Raw genomic sequence first — 19,457 nt, 5'->3', positions numbered from 1 at the left:
TCCAGCTTTGTTCCATTGCTGGCAAGGAGCTGTGTTCCTTTGGAGGGGGAGAGACACTCTGATTTTTAGAATTTTCAGCTTTTCTGCTCTGTTTTTTCCCCATCTTTGTGGTTTTATCTACCTTTGGTCTTTGATGATGGTGACATGCAGATGGGGTTTTGGTGTGGATGTCCTTCTGTTTGTTTGTTTTCCTTCTAACAGTCAGGACCCTCAGCTGCAGGTCTGTTGGAGTTTGCTGGAGGTCCACTCCAGACCCTGTTTGCCTGGGTATCAGCAGCAGAGGCTGCAGAAGAGTGAATATTGCTGAACAGTAAATGTTGCTGCCTGATCATTCCTCTGGAAGCTTCGTCTCAGAGGGGTACCCAGCTGTGTGAGGTGTCAGTCTGCCCCTACTGGGCATTACCTCCCAGTTAGGCTACTCAGGGGTCAGGGACCCACTTGAGGAGGCAGTCTGTCCGTTCTCAGATCTCAAACTCCATGCTGGGAGAACCATTACTCTCTTCAAAGCTGTCAGACAGGGTCATTTAAATCTGCAGAGGTTTCTGTTGCCTTTTGTTTGGCTATACCCTGTCCCCAGAGGTGGAGTCTACAGAGGCAGGCAGGCTTCCTTGAACTGTGGTGGGCTCCACCCAGTTCGAGTTTCCTGGTGGCTTTGTTTACCTACTCAAGCCTCAGCAATGGTGGGCACCCCTCCCCCAGCCTTGCTGCCACCTTGCAGTTAGATCTCAGACTGCTATGCTAGCAATGAGGGAGGCTCTGTGCACCTGGGACCCTCTGAGCTAGGCGCAGGATATAATCTCCTGGTGTGCCATTTGCTAAGACCCTTGGTAAAGCGCAGTATTAGGGTGGGAGTGACCCAATTTTCCAGGTGCTGTGTGTCACAATTTCCCTTGGTTAGGAAAGGGAATTCCCTTACCCCTTCCTGGGTGAGGTGATGCCTTGCCCTGCTTCAGCTCTTGCTTGGTGGGCTGCACCCACTGTCCTGCCCCCAGTGTCAGATACACCCCAGTGAGACGAACCCGGTACCTCAGTTGGATATGCAGAAATCACCTGTCTTCTGTGTCACTCATGCTTGGAGCTGTAGCCTGGAGCTGTTCCTGGTTGGCCATCTTGGAACCACTTGGCTCATGGATATTTAGAAATGTGTTTTTTTTAATTTCCAAATTTTGGAAATATTGTTATTTTCTTTCTGTTACTGCTAGTTTAATTCCTTCATGGCCAAAGAGTATACTTTGTATAATTTCAGTTTTCAAAATGTGTTATTTTATGGCCCAGTATATGATCTGTCTTGATGAATACCCCATAAGCATGTGAAAAGAATGTGTATTCTGGTGTTTTTGGTTGTGTGTTCTGTAAATACCTATTAAATCCAGTTGGTTGATGGTGGTGTTCTTGTACAACCTTGCCTTTCCTCCTTTTCTGTCTCCTCATACTATTGAGAGGCAACAGTTAAAATCTCCAATGATAATTGTGAATTTTCCTGTTTCTCCTTTCATTTTTGTCAGCTTTCCTCCATGAATTTTAAGCTCATTTTTTGATGCATATATATTTAGGAATATTATGTATTCTTATGTACATTGCATCATATGTCCGTCATTATGTAATGTCCCTCTTTATCCTTGGTAATTTGTTTGTGCTGAATTGATATTAATATAGTCACTCCCGCTTTCTTTTGATTAGGTTTTCATGGTATGTTGTTTTTCACTCTTTCACTTTACGTGTATCTATATCATTATATTTGAAGTGAGTTTCTTGCACTTCTACACCTGCATCTGAGTCCAGGGGCAGGTGTTGATAGGAGAGAGAGGGAAAAGAGCTATGACAGTTGGCTGCTTTAGAATTACGGCTTCACTAATGGATAACTTGGCATCTCAATCTTCACTTTTCCAAAATTTTTACTTGAGTATGTTCATAAAGCTGAAGTGAAGGAGGCAGTAGAGAGGTAGCATTTGAGGATGGAAAATACAAAACTCATTCCAGACACTAGGTCAGCAGTCCTCAAACATCAGAGTTTGAATATAAGAATTCTATTATAAATCTAGATTCCTAGGCTACATCTACAGAGATTATGCTTTGGTAGTTCTAGGCTGGGGTCTGAAAAACTGCATCATCATGTCCCAGGTAGCTCCGATGCAGAGACTCTAAGGACAGCACTATGAAATGTTTTCTCGTATCTAATGATTGTGGTAGGACACCTGATATTATGTGGCTATCTTAGAACTCATTACTCAAGAACAAGGCAGGACTAAGTTCATTCACACAGATAAGTGGATAAGGTTGGGAAATTTTAATTGTGTTTCAATTGTACTTCAACTTAGATTTTGTCCCTTTTTTGGTAGGCCAATTTTAGCACACATTTGTTAACTGGACTTATCTATGCTATTTAGATAAAGTGGCTCTGAAAAGACTTGGTGTGATTGGTAATATATAAAAAAAAAATTGAAGATATTTGTGTAATTGACTCAGTTTGTCAGTTATTTCTCCTCTTTTCAGATATCTACCTTCTCCAGTCTTCTAAGCTGCTTTTTTCTTTTTTATTTACCATTTATAGAGAATCCAGAGTAGAGGAATTGCTAGTTTTTATAGCCTTTGCTTTCCATCAAGTCTTGTGTGACCAACATATACGTCTTCCATCTTCAGCAACTCTGTTTCAACAATATCCCTTCAACTTTCATGTGAGATTATAAAGATAGGTTTTTTTTTTTAGCCCAAGTGCTTTATTCCATGATATAATAGATAGTATGAGAATCATCTGCTGTTACCAGTAGCTTTATCTTTTTAGACCACTTGAATTATATTTTATGTGGATCCTGAAATAGTAATGGAAACTAATCATCATGTCTTCAGTTCTGAGCATGCTAAATAGACCATAACTTTTTTAAACAATCAAGCCATCCATAGTTTGCCAAAGATGACGATTGGACAATTGATGACCTTTATATAATTGTGCATGTTATTTTTCCATATTAAATGAGTTCCTTAGATTTGGAAATGAAACTATCATTAAGAACATATGTAGTATAATGGAATTCAGAACCGGATGCCTCAATGTTGTTATTCTTATCACTGTTTTATTCATGGAAAATGGTGCTAAATGTTTTAGATGTATGTAAACTTTCTGACCACAAGGTGTATGTTTAGTATTTTACTAAAAAGTAATTTGCTAAGTAATATTGTAGTGTCCTAGAAGAGTGTCTACATTTCTGAAAGGAGAGTAATTTTCTTCTTTCCCTCTGAGAAACTATCTGATATCACTACAATGAAGTTATTCCTTTGGGGTTAAGAAATAAAATACTATTTTCATCCTAGTTTACTTTTCCAATATCACTCATTTAGGGATGATTCTGTGCTTTGGAAAATGTATATTGTATGCATAAATGAACTTGGGTTTCTCACCTAAGAGAAAATAGAGAAATGTACAATGCCCAGTAGCATGAGGACTAAATCTGCCATGATAATGCTATTGAATTTGGGCATGTAAATAGCTGAAATTTGCAAGAAAAACAAAACAAAACAAAGAGCAGACCCTTGGATGATTTGGGAAGTAAAAGATAAAAATAGTAGGAGATTGGAGAAGAATTCTTGTAAAAAGACAGCACTTGTTACCATAGGCATTAGTACCCAGGGAAAATCTGGGGTACCATTGCTAGGCACTATGTTATATAACAGATCTCATGTTTGCTTTTCTAATTGGTATTTGACCTAGTAATATTCTTTTTGATTCATATGTATTATCTATTTCCTCCTGTGGCCAGTAGCAAACAGGAGAAACCATTGCATAAATATGCAATGAATATTTATCTAACAGAAGAAATAAAGATGAATGTATTTGTTACTAAATAAATTCAATTGCTGTAACAAAGATACTTAAAATAATAGCAGGTAAAAGAATAGACAATTGTTTTTCTCTCCTCTAGTCATCTGAGTGGGAACTGTGAGGTTGGTATGGTAGTTTGACTTTCATCAGGGATCAGAATCTTTTGTCTTAGTGCTCTACCATCTTTGACACATGGTTTCTACCTCATACTCCTACCAGATCATCTGCATTTCTGCCAGCACGAAGGAGGAAATGTAGAAAGGAAGGCCATATCATATCTCTGCTAACATCTGTTTACTCACATTCCAATAGCTATAACTTGATCAAATGGCAATGCTTAGTTGCAGGGAAGACTGAGAGAAATGTAGTCTCTATCTAGATGGTCATATTACTTACCTAAGTAAGGACAGGATGGATATTGTTTGGACTACTGAAAGCTGGTACCACAATAAGTACACTCAGATGTGAGCTTAAATATTCTGTAAGCGTGAAGAAAACTGTTCATTGTAATATAAGCAATAAGTATGAAATAAGAATTGTAGGAAATACTTATATTTAAAGAAAGCTTAAATATGTTAAAAATATTTATAATTTCAGCAGCAGATATGACATCCAGGAATAGAAGCCCAACTAGGTATTGAAACTATGGGTGTAGACAAAGGAAGAAATTTCTTAGTAAAAGTGGCATCAGAATATCTGAAAATAGGACTTTTCAAAGTATACCCACTTCTATCCACCTAAAGTCTTTGAGAGGCCTTCATACCACCAGTTGTATTCTATTTGTTAAGAATCATGAAGCAGAGAAAGAAAGATGGAGACCAACCTAAATCCTTCACAAGTCTTAAAGCCTCTCAAGAAAGGGTAAGTCTCTTCATCAGATATATCTACCTCTCTTACTAAATAGGGTCTCTGATATTGTTTCTGCTTCTTCCCTCTTTCAGGGTGCTTTTCAGGAAACAATGATCATTTTTTGGCAATTAATCAGAAGAAGAGTGGGAAGCCGATATTCGTTTATCAGCATTCACAAGACATTGAGAAGAGCCTGGATATAGCCCCACAAAAAATCTATAGACATAGCTACCATTCTTCTTCCGAAGCTCAAGTAAGCAAACACCACCAGATTGTCAATTCAGCATTTCCTAGAGCTGCATATGACCCGTCTGTCAATCTGCTGGCCATGGATGGTCAAGATCTTGAAGTGGAAAATCTTCCAATCCCAGCAGCAAATGTAATTGTGGTGGTAAGTAGTATGTTAAACTGATGCTGAGGCTGATGTTGATGCTTTCCTGTCATTGATACCTGAAAAAAGAAAAACACTGATTGTGAATAGTTGTCAATGAATCCCAATGGTTATGTACCACAGCACTTATTCTGTGGTACTTCTAATTTGTTACTTGACTATTGTCTGTTTTCTTCCTCTTATGAAATCAGAAAACTTGTCTGTATCCTCTGCTCATAGCAGAATGCATGGTACATGGTAGATGCTTAATAAATATTTGAATAAAAGATTACTTTAGGAAGGCCATATAGTTATAGTTGAATATATCTTATGCTGAGCCTCCTGCCTTCTGTGAGAATCTGTTTTAAGCAGATAGGCCTTAGTCTCAGCCTGTGTAAATAAATAGTACTTATTGAAGATCCTCTGGTCACTTGACTCAAATGCCAATAAATGAGACAACTGAAAGGGAGAGGTGTGGTAGAGGGAGAGTAGTTTTCTGTCACTGGAGCAAATAAAATGAGTTGGGAGTAGTTGATAGATAATATTTCTGATATTAATGATAAGCACCATTATTAATCAAAGTGATAAAATGATCCCATTGCTTATGTTCTTAAAGTTCCCTTGCTTGTATAACCCAGATCAGAGGTTCCCAAATTGTGGAGGCATCATAGTTTAAATACATGCTGAGGTTGGCACCCTATTTGGACTATAGTTACTCTCTGGTTTATCAGGAGGATCCACACTGAAACTATAAATCAGTAGTTAAATGGTTGTTATTGCATCTCTGCTCCAAAATATAATCAAATGAGTTGATTTGTGAGGCCAAGATAATTCAGTGAAACCATGTTTGCATTTTGGCAACTTCTCTATGCACCAAATGTAATTAAATTTAACAAGCTTCTTTTTTTTCTTTATTTTTTTTTAACCTACTACATATAGTATACTTTACTTAGTATTGAGAATCAAAGTTCCATTCATCGATGTTTTCAACTAACATACGCTGAGTATTTATTATGATCTAGGTTCCCCTTGGAATATCTGGAAATAGAGACAAATGGAATACAGTTTCCTGTTTTGCTTGGAAAATGTCTGGAGGGAAATATCAATAATTCAATAAAAATCACAAGCTAAGAACACAAGATGAACTCTTGTTAAGAGAAAATATGTGGTTCACTTGGCATCCTGAAATACTTGAACAAGTTTTCTGCATTTACATGAGTAGCAGATGTTCTGAAGGTGAAAGTTATGTACTGTGTTTATTCAGTGAAGATAAATGATGTCAATGATGTCTCTGTATCTGGAGATGCTCCTGTTAATGCTAGGGCTCATGGGAGATGTTTCCTCTAGTGACCATCATATATCCATAGTCATCAACTCTTAAAGTCACTGTGAATTACAGTTCAAGAGGCTTGTTCTATCTTGTAATGTCATGTACTGTCCAGTTAATTTGATATTATGGACAATAAAAGGCACCGATGAGGAATTCTGGCAGGTCATTTCACTTTCAGCTTATTTGTGGTTTGGAGATTCATGAAGAAGCTGTGCTTTTTCTTTTGGGTGATGATTACATAGAGGCAGTAGGCAATTTTGCTGCATTAACTTTCCCTAGCCTCTTTTGATCTAGCCTCTAACCATGCTGTGGCTTTGGTAGCTGGCAACACCAATTTCCAGTTCTAATGTTTCCGGTAATCCACTTACTACTTATGTACATGATGATTTAGCAGCAAAACCGGGGAGGCAGGGTTATTTTTTAAATAAATCAATAATGTTTAGCTTCCTCAAAAAGCAAAGGGGTGATGCAATTAAATATCAGCTGATTTGAAGATGCATTCCATACAGAAAATGGATATATGGATGGGGCATACAGGAAGCAAGGGATGTATTCTGGGGCAGCATAATGACTTTAACGGAATAATTTATGTATTTGTGCATATCGTGTGTACATGTGTATGAAACACATATATCAATGCAGACCTTGTTTGAGGGACATTGTAGTGGTACTAAGAATTATTTTGAGACTGAATTTATACTCAAATAGACTGTGTTCATGACTATCAGTATCTTGAACTGGAGAAATTGGCATTTTTTTTTTCCAGCCAGGGTAAAAAGCTACACTCAACCTCTAAAATTTATATGTAACTTCTAAGACTTCCTAGCTCAGAAGGAAGGATCAAGCATTCCTCCTCCAATACTTTTTCTCTTTCTTGTTTCAAATATTGAGAGTGAGTTTTAGAATGCTACATTTAAAAAGGATATGAAAGTTACATGTGTCTCTCCTCTCTTCCTGATTCCCAATTGCCGCCACAAAGCATTTCATAAGAGCATTTGTCCACAAATGAATTTTTTCCTCTTTCTTCTTTTTATTAGTAATCAGGAAAATTTATAGTTTATTTGTTACAAGGAGAGTACAGCACAATTAGAATGCTCATCCCAAATAATGCTAACTATGTTCCGGAAACTCAATTAAGCTGTTATTAGGATTTCTGTGCAAGTACAATGTAGAGAGGATATGAATGCCTCAAGGTCAGTGCTATGGTAAGAGGAAAAAAATACGGCTTTAGATAAAAGTGTGCTATAAAATCCGTAGCTCTTGTCACTGGATCCCCAGGATATTTGTCAAGACACAAGGCCACAACACCAGGAAGGAGGGAACCCAGAGGTGCAAGTGAAAGTGGTGGAATGGTAGCAACTACAGGCCATTTCAGTTCAGCATAGGCTGCTGAGTGAAGAATGTTCTAGCCTGGCCAGAATCTGAGCAAACTGGGGACTAGTAAGGCTTGGGAATATAAGGGGCGGTTTTTTACATCAGTGAAAGGGCATGGAAATGGGAAGATTATGATCTACTCTGTTACATGGACTTGTGGGAAAGAAAAATAAAGGAAAGGAGAAGAAGAGGGAGGAGAAGAAAGAGGAGGAGCAGCAGCAGGGGAAGGAAAGGAGTCAAGGAGCGAAGGGAAAAAGAAGGGGGGAGAAGGGAGGAGAGGATACAGTGGCAACTTTTAGGGAAGCGGGAAGCATTCTGTGAGCACATGGGAAGACGGTGGTGAGTTTCCAGGGGCTTGTGATCCTCTCCTTGAGATCCTAGAATCCTAAAACTTCTTGTCTTCCTCACCATTCACCCAGATCAACACATAGACATTCTATTGTTTCTGTGACACAGAATATTCTTTGCAAATACTTTTATCAGGTATTTGACTTAGAAAGCTATTAAAGCCAAAACTTGTGATATCTATGGGTTTTAATTACATTCTAAACTCAGGTTTATGGCATACCTCAGCTTTGTTCTCCTGTTGACTACCTTTTGAGATTCATCTTATAGGTAAAGTAATAATCTCTAGACATTATTTGAAGGGCTTTGAAAGTCCAGCTCTCTCACTGCTTTGCCACAGTAAATACATTTTGTAGCATTTACTGTGTGATGTGAATAAATAACTGTTGGACACTTTTGCAATAGACAAATTGGTTTAATTATAATTTTATATTTGTATAGTGGATTACTCAAAGGATGGGCTTAGTCTATGTACATATCAACAGAATTCAGCCATGTCATGGAAGATGTATTGGTGAGGAATACTTTGTCACAAGTGATGACAAATCCAACCCAAACTGGAGAAAATTTATTGGTTCAAATACCAACACTTTTGTAGTATATTTAGCTTTAGATATGATTCAATCAACAGTTAACATTTCTCCTGACATACGAGAAAGTTAAGATTGCTGGGATATGTCTTAAAATTCAGACTGTTTGCCAATGAGGACTATGCTTTAATACAACCTATTGGGTTCATTATATTTTGACTCTGAAAAGTCTCAAATTTGTGAAAAACTACAGTAGCCTGTATACTTCTTGACAGTGATTACTCATATAGTAGGGACAATAGGTCTGTGCTGAGCTATGGAGAAGCAGATGTCTAGGCTTATTCTTGAGCTAAGTGACTTGCTCATGTTGGGCAAACTCACAGAAATCATGGTTCAAATACAGGCTTTGGGAAATTTTTTGAATTAATATGTGTTAAGGGCATAAGGGATCAAAATAGTAAATGTAATACCAAGTCCAAAATACTAAATTGGTGAAATGCACAAGTCTACTATAATGTGAGGTGTGACTCAGATGTGCTTCAATACAGTCCCAGAACACCTGTACCAAGTTCCTAGATGGATGCATATAAAGCCCTAAGATAATCAATCTGATTTTAAAAGTTGCAATACAAGGAGATTGGTTAAACAACAACTATTGAAAATACATGCATGGAAATTTACAAATGGAAAAGGAGAAATCAGAGAGCAATCTGAGTCCAAATGAGAAATTAAAGAATGATAAGGGAGGCATCACAAGTGAGTGGGAAAAGAGTATTGGCCATGTGAGACTGGCACAATTGAATAGCTTTCTGGCAAAACAAAACAAAACAAAAAATCACGATAGTGATAAGTAAATTATTTTTTGCTAAGCGTAAAACATTGATAGTATACTAAGAACTATGCAAGTATTATCTCATATAATTGTTACAGCAAGTCTATGGCAACAACAAAACTATTATCTCTGTTTGATTCTTTGCTTTTCTTTCCCTCATAAATTATTGGAACATGCTACAAACTGGTCACTATCCATTCTTTCCCATTTTTGTTATAGTGATCTGCAGAAAGTTTGAATCAGATCATATCACACCACACCACACACACACACACACACACACACACACACACACACACACATTCACGACTGCCTTTTCATTGCGATTGAACTAAAATTCAAACATTTTCCCATGTCCTACATCCTACATCACCTGGGATCCAAGATCCCCAGAACTCTTGCCTAAGGATTCTGATTCCATAGTTCTGGGATGGATCCCAGGAATCAATGCATTCAGGAAGCATTCTGGAGGATACTTGGGTTTTCAGAGGTTTAGGAAGCATAGCACACAACCTGGCCTATCCCTGTGTCTCTGAGTCCATCTCCCACCACTCCACCTCTCCTTGACTCCTTGCAAACTGCTCTGGCTTTCTCTCTTCCTCAGGACAGCAAGCCTATTCCTGCCTTAATCAGGAACTTTATCCTTGCTGTTCTGCCTAGAATAACACACTTCCTGTAAATCTTGTGTCTAGCACATAATGAAGGCTCATTAATTATTTTTAAATTAATAAATAAATGTCAAATAATAGAATGCAGTTGTTTTAGACACTGAGATGATGAATTTTTTTTATTGCATTTTTTAACCTCAACCTGCAGTAAATTTCCTACTTTTTTCTTCACCTTATTACTTAATTTTTTTTTTTTTTTTTTGACAGTCTTGCTCTGTTGCCCAAGCTGCAGTGCAGTGGTGCGATCTCGGCTCACTGCAACCTTCACCTCCTGGGCTCAAGCGATTCTCCTGCCTCAGCCTCTCAAGTAGCTGGGACTACAGGCATGCACCACCATGCCTAGCTAAATTTTTTGTCTTTTTAGTAGAGATGGGGTTTCACCATGTTGGCCCAGCTGGTCTCACACTCCTGACCTCAAGTGATCTACCTGCCTCGGCCTCCCAAAGTGCTGGGATTACAGGCATGAGATACTGTGCCTAACCCCTACTTAAATTTTTAACAGACAGTTTGGATAGTTTTCAGGAACAAATTTCAAAAGTAGAAATGTAAAACCAAAAAGAAAATAAACATTGGGAACATATACCATCACTGAAAGGAGGAGGGAGCTGTCTTACACCTAGCCAGAGTGACACTGTTTACAGCTTCCAAAGACATTTATGTCCACCTGCCTGCATTATTTTTCTTCGTAGTCCTTATGAAGTGCTTCTAGCTAATACCTTTTATGTCTCTTTCTTCCCCAGTTATAATGTATATTCCACAAAGTTGAGATTTTTCTATTTTGTTCCTGCTATATTTCCAGTGACCACAATGATATAGGGGCTCATAACTATTTATTTGAGAAAGAATGAGTTGATGCCAAAAAAAACACAATTCAAAAGCTTGTAATTAAATAGTACATCTCATTATCAAGAAAATATGATTGAGTACATAATTTTAACACTTAATTACCTATTATCATACGATCTTGTTTTACATTTTATCTCCCTACCTAGAGTGGAAATTCCATTAAAAATATACTTGTTTTGCATCTGTAACCTTTCAATAGCAAATGTAAAATAGCTAGCAATGAATATTGATGATTGCTTAATCTATTTCCAGGATTCAGAATCATTTGACTTGACTTAAAGGATCCACAGTAGCCATTTCACAGATACAAATAAAAAATAAAATACAGTTTCCAGTTAGATTTTATTTTAAGAAAGTCTAGAAAAGAAATTCAATGATCTACTCCAGAAGTTTGGTTGAACTTTTGTTCTTCTCTTAACCTAATGTTAATGCTTCCTATTAAATTATAAGATCTTATATAATCACCTTCTTATATAATCGCCAGACTTGCAATGCAGAAAGTTTCATGCTTAGATTTCCCCAGCTATTACTGTATCCTTGCACAATACTCTTGAAGTAGAAATTCCGTTCTTGAGCTTGGCATCCTGACAGTCATAACTGTCACCATCTGTTGCTTTTCACCATTTCTAGCTATTAAAGCAGCAAGGAAGATGCTGGAATGCAGTCTGGAAAAGCTAGAGGCTAAGCCTTAGCAATGTCTGTATGAGGTTACAACCCTGGACCACTCAGTGTGTCTGCCTGTTTGGGATCATATACACTCAATATTAGGACGAATCAAGTCTTAAAAGAGAGCTGGTTTAATTGATTGTCATTACTAAAGATAGGCCCTGCTCTCCAGGTGCAATGAATGGGCAGGGAATAATTTAGTAATATTTTTGTTCTGATTCAAAAAATTACACATTTTCATGTAGTTGTGGAATATTTAGAAACTTTAGATACGGAAAAGGGGAAATAAAAACCATCCTTAACCAGCCGGGCGTGGTGGCTCATGCCTGTAATCCCAGCACTTTGGGAGGCCGAGGCTGGTGGATCACGAGGTCAGGAGATTGGGACCATCCTGGCTAATACGGTGAAACCCCGTCTCTACTAAAAATACAAAAAATTAGCCGGGTGTGATGGCGGGCGCCTGTAGTCCCAGCTACTCGGGAGGCTGAGGCAGGAGAATAGCGTGAACCCAGGAGGTGTAGCTTGCAGTGAGCGGACATCACACCACCACACTCCAGCCTGGGCAATAGAATGAGACTCCATCTCAAAAAACAAAACAAAAAACCATCCTTAACTGTTAGATAACCAAGGTCATCTTGCTCTCTCTATATATCCTTTTCTATGTACAGGTATGCATATATTTTTTACAAAAGTATGAAATCTGCATATATGTGCTTTATAATTTTTTACTTAGTTTATATGTTTACATTATGGATGGCTTTCCAAGTCATTCTCTTTGTACAGCATCACTTTTAACAGCTGCTAAAAATTTCATTGTATAGTAGCTTTCAGTTTTATAGATTGACTTATATTTCCAATACAGTCATTGATTTAAGGCCACTCATCCTGAGAAGGAGACATAAATGATGATGACTATATCAAATATAGTATTATTTTCGAAGCAACTGCCCAATTAATATTACTGAGAGAATTTGGTGAGCTTATCTCAGGGAAAGCTACTTTCTTTATAAACTCTTTATATAATTGCAGTATAGGGTCTAATTTTTTTCATTTAGGCAAATTATGTGCATTTCATAGATCTTAGACCTTAATTCTTCAGTAAGGTGAAATATTTAAAATAGCCAAAGGAGTAAACAGAACCAAAAAAGAGAATGTTCTGATTAGAAGATACAAAACATTCTATTTCAGAACTTACCTTAGAGGAAGAAGGACAGTGCTGTTCCTCTTTATGTTGGAGCCAGAAAAAACTTTTTTTTTTTTCTTTTTTCTTTTTTCTTTTTGAGACAGAGTCTTGCTCTGTTGCCTAAGCTGGAGTGTAGTGGCGCTATCTCAGCTCACTGCAAGCTCCGCCTCCCGGGTTCACGCCATTCCCCGGCCTCAGCCTCCTGAGTAGCTGGGACTACAGGCACCTGCCACCATGCCCAGCTTGCTTATTTATTTATTTATTTATTTATTTTATTAATAGAGACAGGGTTTCACCATGTTAGCCAGGATGGTCTCGATCTCCTGACCTCGTGATCCTCCCGCCTTGGCCTCTCAAAGTGCTGGGACTACAGGCGTGAACCACCGCACCCGGCAAAAAACCTTTTTTAATCCAAAATTTCCACAATAATGTCAAAAAATGGGATCTGCAGATAAACAAAAATAGTATGTTTTCTTTGGAGCAAATATTTACTTGGAGCTTTCAGTTCTCTCTAAAATTTTCTTTGATTTTCCAGTTGTTAAGAACCATTCTCCCGTGTGTCTTTTGTTAATGACTTTGTCCCCATTTCTTTCTTTCCTTCTTTGTCTACTTATCTGTAATCATAAATGCCTGTAAATCATGCTTACTATCTTGTTACTGTTCAGTAGTTCAGTTAAAAATCTCACTGCTAATGGCTAATTATACTGGGCTTTCTGGGCATTTGGCCCTGCTCCTGAGTGATGGGATTGGCACCACTTAGCAAAATGCTTTAGTTTTCTCACTGTGATCCCTATGACTCAGGTGGTAGAAACAACGTGTTTCTTTCTCTTGCTTTAGGAAAAATACAAAAGCTAAAAGTACCTAGAAGGTTCTCTCCCTGGGCAAAGTTAAGAAGCTTAACTCACAGAGGTAGTCTACAATTGGAATGTGAGTCTAGAGTTCAGACAGGTCACAGTCAAAGCTTTAGACCTGGGAGATATCCACAGACCCACGCCTGGCAGTTAACACTGTATGAGTGGATGAGAGAATGCAGACAGAGGGAAAGAATAGAATAGAATAAGCTATCACTGTGGCAGAAGTAGAAAGAGGACCAACACAGAGAAGGAACAGATGGGAATGTAGGAGCTTCATTGCATAAATTCTTCTGGCAATCTTGACCACTCAAAAGATTTCAGCCAAATATTAGATTTTCATGACAATCAAAGTCTGCCTCCTAACTAATCCTTTCATTTCTTTCCTGGGAGGGTATAAGACCCCAGATCTGGCTGTGACATTATTGTGACATGTGAAATAAAATTCAGTATTTTAATAAGGTAGCATGGTTTCTACTGACATTTAAAAAAACTCAAAAAATGAAAAGCACGGGGCTTTTCATTTAACTTAGTATAGTCCTTGGCACACAATAGTTCTTAAGTACTTGAACCGAAAAGAAAGAGATTATCTGCAGGTTAAAGGAGAGAATTTGGGGGGAATGTGGAGAAATTGTCAAAATAAGCCAAGGCTATAGCTTAAGCTGTGTGAAGATACTGTTATTGTTAAGATATTATCCACACTCAGGTAATCATTTGGCTTACCAGAAAAGTGGTTAGAGTGGTGAAAACATTGGAAGTAGTTCAAAAATAGCTATAGCATAATAGTGTTTGGCTCAAATCCTTGCTGTTTCCCCTCTGATTTTTATGTGACTTTTGTGACTTAGTAAGTCTGTGTTTCATTATCTTTTTTAACGTTGTCTTTTGAGATGGAGTTTTGTTCTTGTCACCCAGGCTAGAGTGCAATGGCGCAATCTCAGCTCACTGCAACCTCCACCTCCTAGGTTCAAGTGATTCTCCTGCCTCAGCCTCCCCAGTAGCTGGGTTTACAGGCACCCACCACTAGGTTCGGCTAATTTTTGTATTTTTAGTAGAAACAGGGTTTCACTATGTTGACCAGGCTGGTATTAAACTCCTGCCACCCAGCCTTGGCCTCCCAAAGTGCGGGGATTACAGGCATGAGCCACTTCACCCAGCCTTCATTATCTTTTAAATGGGAGGATTAAAATTACCAACTTCATAGAGGTATATAGATTAAATGATAAAATACATTGAATACTCTTACATGTTGCCTAGTGCAATGAACACTCAATAAATAGTAACTATAGGGAGAGAAATGTTATTGCAAGGTACAGATCAAAGTAACTCGTTAATATAACTGGGACTCAAACCAGTAGCAGAATAGGTGAGGATCTGGAGCTTACAAACACTTGAGGATATGAAGCCTCTTTGGGTGTTGGCAACAAGTAATATAAGTCTAAACGTTAGAAAATGCCTATCAAGGAAGAACAGCAATAGGTTTCAGATGAAGATTTTGGCAAATTTTTTTAAAAATGGGTCTTATTCAATCATTATATCCCCAGTCACTATGGGAGAATAAAGTTTATAAATAAATGTAAACACAGAGGCAAACTCTTGGGTCTTGCAGGACTGGCCTGCTTGACTCTTATTTCTTGTTTCTCACTTTTCTCCAACGTGTTTAGTATGATAAGGGTGGCTCTCCTGGTGATGTTTTAGTCTAGAGTGTTCTTGGTGTTCTATATCCTCTGGGAACCCAGGGGCTGGGTAGCAGTCATGGCAGTGACTTAGGATACAGATTCTGACCATCACTCCTCCTATTTATCATAGCTAGTGATGGGGTGCAAAGAATCTTGGAATCAGCAATAACAAGTAAAGGAATAGTTCCAAAAGGAAATACCTCCAGGGCTAAGCCAGTGTACATACTTAATGACAAAGCTTCTAGCTTTGGAGATCTCTTCACTTTCTCTTGCACAGGATTAGATTTCAATTTGCTTCTTGGAGTTTGGAAAGAAAGATGTGGATGTAGGATTCAGTGGTCCAGCCACGGGTGACAGAATAAAAACCTTTAACCAGGTTGAAGAAGATTGGTGATAGAGTTATCAGTATGAAACTAAACAACAAATCCAACAGCATAACGCAAAGGCTGTGTCAGACACAATAAACACCCAATACTTTAGAAGAGAAAACAAATATAGGAAATGTTCAACTCTCCACCTTCCAATTAAAAAGAAAATATCATTTCCTTACGCTTATTATAAGAGAACTATTTCAAATAGATTTGCTTCTTCTCGCTGTTGAATCTATTCATTGTGTCAGAATGACTTCAGAAATACAAATATGCATGTTGTCACCATAGCTATTTATAATTGTCCTTTCATAAAGAAGATTGGTCAGAATCTTCACTTAAGCCATTTTCTAAATTTTGTTTTTGAAGGATGAAAATATAATCCAGCCAATATTCATATCTCAAGTTGTTTCTTTCCTTACTAGATGACGTATTTGGACCCTTTGAGTCTAGCAAAGTCAGGAGAACATTACCAACTTAGATATCTTTCTGTTTGGCCTACATTTTCACATGGTTGAGGCTTTTGACTGAAACACTAAGCTAGCAGCAAATAACTTCCAGTGAAAAGGCCCATTTTTGAGGGGATAGGCCAAACGTTCACAAACAATTTCTACAGTTATGGGAAGAGTTGTGTGTGAGAGATATGTTTGCCCTCCTCTCTGAACATGACAGCCAGTTGATGCAAATTCCAAGACAGCCTGAAGGACTTAGAGAATACTGAGAATAATATGTATTAGGATGACCATGGTGAGGAATCTGTCTTACAGCTAAGTTTCCTCTAATTATTTCATGCTCCCATTGCTGACGTAGTGAAGCTGCATTATTTAAGAATTTGTTTATTTTTCCTGCCTGAGAACATGGCAACCAGAATTATGGTTTTTAACCTGAACAAGTACATGTTGTTTCTATGTGCCTTGAGCCATCAAGTTCATTTCTGTTTCTTTTTTTGAAGCTGGTCTGTTTTTAAATAGGAAATTTTAGACAGCGTATAACAAAATCTACTTGAATGGGCTGCTAGGCAAACTCTTTGGATATAGGCTTTAAATAATCAGCAATCATTGTGTGTGAGAAAATGAATTAAAAAATGTTTTTCGTGTATTACAAGTGATGATATCATCTATATGTTAAGTGTAACTTTTAAAATAAAAAATCAAATTGATAAAATCAAGTCTATGCCAAGCTGGATTATTAAAAATAGCCAGGTTAAAGGAAACAATACATTCTGGTGAGGAGCATAAATAAGTCATGGAGACTTGAGAATCTGTAAGTAATATCTGTAAGGAACTAGAAATAAGTAAGGACAATGGACTTCACAGATGTGTAAAGATTTCGAATGGTCACTGAATTCTTGCTCCTTGAAACATTCATTCATTCAAAAAAAATATTGAATTGCTACTGAATTCTAAGCAGTACAATAGACTCTAGGGATACAATAGGGAACAAGAGTAACAAGATCCTTGCAGCTGTGTAGTTTATGTTCTAATTGAAGAAAGACAAACAACAAAACAAACAAATGAACATGATAATTTCGGATAATGCTAAGTGCAATGAAGAAAACAAAACAAAGCCACGTGGCAGGGAGAAAACCGTGGGGACTACCTTATGCTGGATATTGAAGGGTTCTGTTAGATATTCAGAGATACTTGGAGAGTAAATCAAGGTATAATTAGAAGCTGTGTGGTAGAATAACTTTGGAGTCAGCAGAACTGTGTTAGGATCCCAAATTAGGCATTTACTAATTGATTGTGTTTCCTTCAATGATTAAGTTAGCATCTAGTATTTCAGTTTCCTTGTTTATTAAAAAAAAAAAGATACTCATAATACTCATCCTATGGAATTGTGGGAATTGAATGAGATAAGGTATTGAAAGCACTTAGCATCACTCTTGACACATACTAAGATCCTTATAAAAATTGACTGTTATTATTAGCATTATATGGAACAATGAAAAATGTATCTTTCTGGCCTCAGTACCCAGAATACTTGTGTTTCTCCTAAGCCATTGGTTGGCTGGTGATTATATCTTTTAAACGCTGAGAATCATGATTATTTTCTTTCCTTTGACTGCTAAAAAGCTGAGGGCCAAAATTGTGGTTTAGGTCTAACAAATACAGAGACCTTTACTGAGTGCCTTATTTATTTTGTGAACTAACCTCATTCTTGGCTGGATGTTTTCTTTTCTTCACTCATTTTTCCTCTAATTTAATTTTTTTATTTCCTTACCTTTTATTCAATTATATTTTGTATTATGCATGTTTTTGCAAGCTGCCACAAATCTTTTCTGTAACATATTCTGTCTAAACAGTCACTACACCAAAATAGCAATCAGTGTGGACAAGTTGAGTCTGAATACTACACAGCAAGAACTCCCCTTACAGGGAGAAACTGTTTATCCATTGAGCATGAAAAAAACAAGAAACTATATTGCTTAAGATAGAATTACAATATACTAATGATCTGTTTGGCTTATTGCTCAGCAGGCCCCAATGTCAGTCCAATCTTAATGTTGGGAACCAGTTCTCCTCCCTAATGTGAGCAGCTTGAGGCAGTGGTAACAGAATGGTTTTGGAAGTAGACATGCTGGGTTCATGTGCCTATTATACTACAGACTGCCTTTGAGATTGTGGGAAAAATCAATGAACATTTCTGAGTCTTTGTTTCTTCATTTTAATGGTAATTATAATACCTGACCTGGATACCTCATTTGATTCTTTCTGGCATCAGTGAATGTGTAAAGCACACTGAATCGTGATTATGTCAGTTATCATGGTTGTGGTGTTGGTAGTGGGGACAAGCATGATGATAATTGACAGGCTTTTCAATTCTGTTGCTGATCTACTCTGATTTTGGAGTAAATCTTAGAACTGAATGGGCTTCTTGCCTTGGACAAATTTAGGAGGTACCCTTCATGCTGCAGTTTAAGTAAATGGCATTCCCTGGAGCTGTGCATCACACAGCCTACACAGCCACATGTGCTGGTCTGACCAAAGCCCTACTTACATTCCATTTCTAGTTACCTCATCTTCCCTGCCTGAGTGTCTGCTTTGTTGAGCCAACTGGCACTTCAGTTCCTCTGAGACTGGAAACCTGCCTTCTTACTAGTTTTGACTTTGAACTTTGGATCTCACAGCCAGCCCACTTCTACCTGCTGGTAGCTTTTCATGTCACCATGGTCCACCTTCTTGTGAGACACCCAACTGCTACTCTTATCTGCTGAGAGCCCAAACATCTTTTCCATCAACCAGAATGTGCTACCTAACACTTGCCATATGTTCACCTCTTATCACCTACTTCTAGATCCGACTCATTCATTTCACCTAAATTTTTTTTGAAGTAAATAATGTAGTGATTTGCCTTTAAGTTCTATACACATACACACACATATATACATACTTTAAGTTCTAGGGTACATGTGCACAACGTGCAGGTTTGTTACATATATATACATGTGCCATGTTGGTGTGCTGCACCCATTAACTCATCATTTACATTAGGTATATCTCCTAATGCTATCCCTCCCCCCTTCCCCCTCCCTCCATCCCCCGACAGGCCTGGGTGTGTGATGTTCCCCCCCCTGTGTCTAAGTGTTCTCATTGTTCAGTTCCCACCTATGAGTGAGAATGTGTGGTGTTTGGTTTTCTGTCCTTGCGATACTTTGCTCAGAATGATGGTTTCCAGCTGCATCCATGTCCCTACAAAGGACATGAACTTATCCTTTTTATGGCTGCATAGTATTCCATGGTGTATATGTG

At 37.9% G+C, this 19,457-nt stretch overlaps 1 protein-coding gene across 1 annotated transcript in view; it reads left to right on the top strand.

Moving 5' to 3' along the window:
* The window catches only part of PTPRR (protein tyrosine phosphatase receptor type R), a 297,932-nt gene that overhangs the window by 26,595 nt on the left and 251,880 nt on the right, over nt 1-19,457 (top strand). Inside the window, exon 2 of the mRNA XM_017867504.1 lies at nt 4,759-5,057. Within this exon, the coding sequence (XP_017722993.1) occupies nt 4,759-5,057 (299 nt within the window). The remainder of the gene's footprint in view (nt 1-4,758; nt 5,058-19,457) is intronic.

The sequence above is a fragment of the Rhinopithecus bieti genome, unplaced genomic scaffold (genome assembly GCF_001698545.2).
Source record: "Rhinopithecus bieti isolate Rb0 unplaced genomic scaffold, ASM169854v2 scaffold_3874, whole genome shotgun sequence".
NCBI lineage: Eukaryota > Metazoa > Chordata > Mammalia > Primates > Cercopithecidae > Rhinopithecus > Rhinopithecus bieti.
This window is presented reverse-complemented; position numbering and strand designations above follow the sequence as displayed.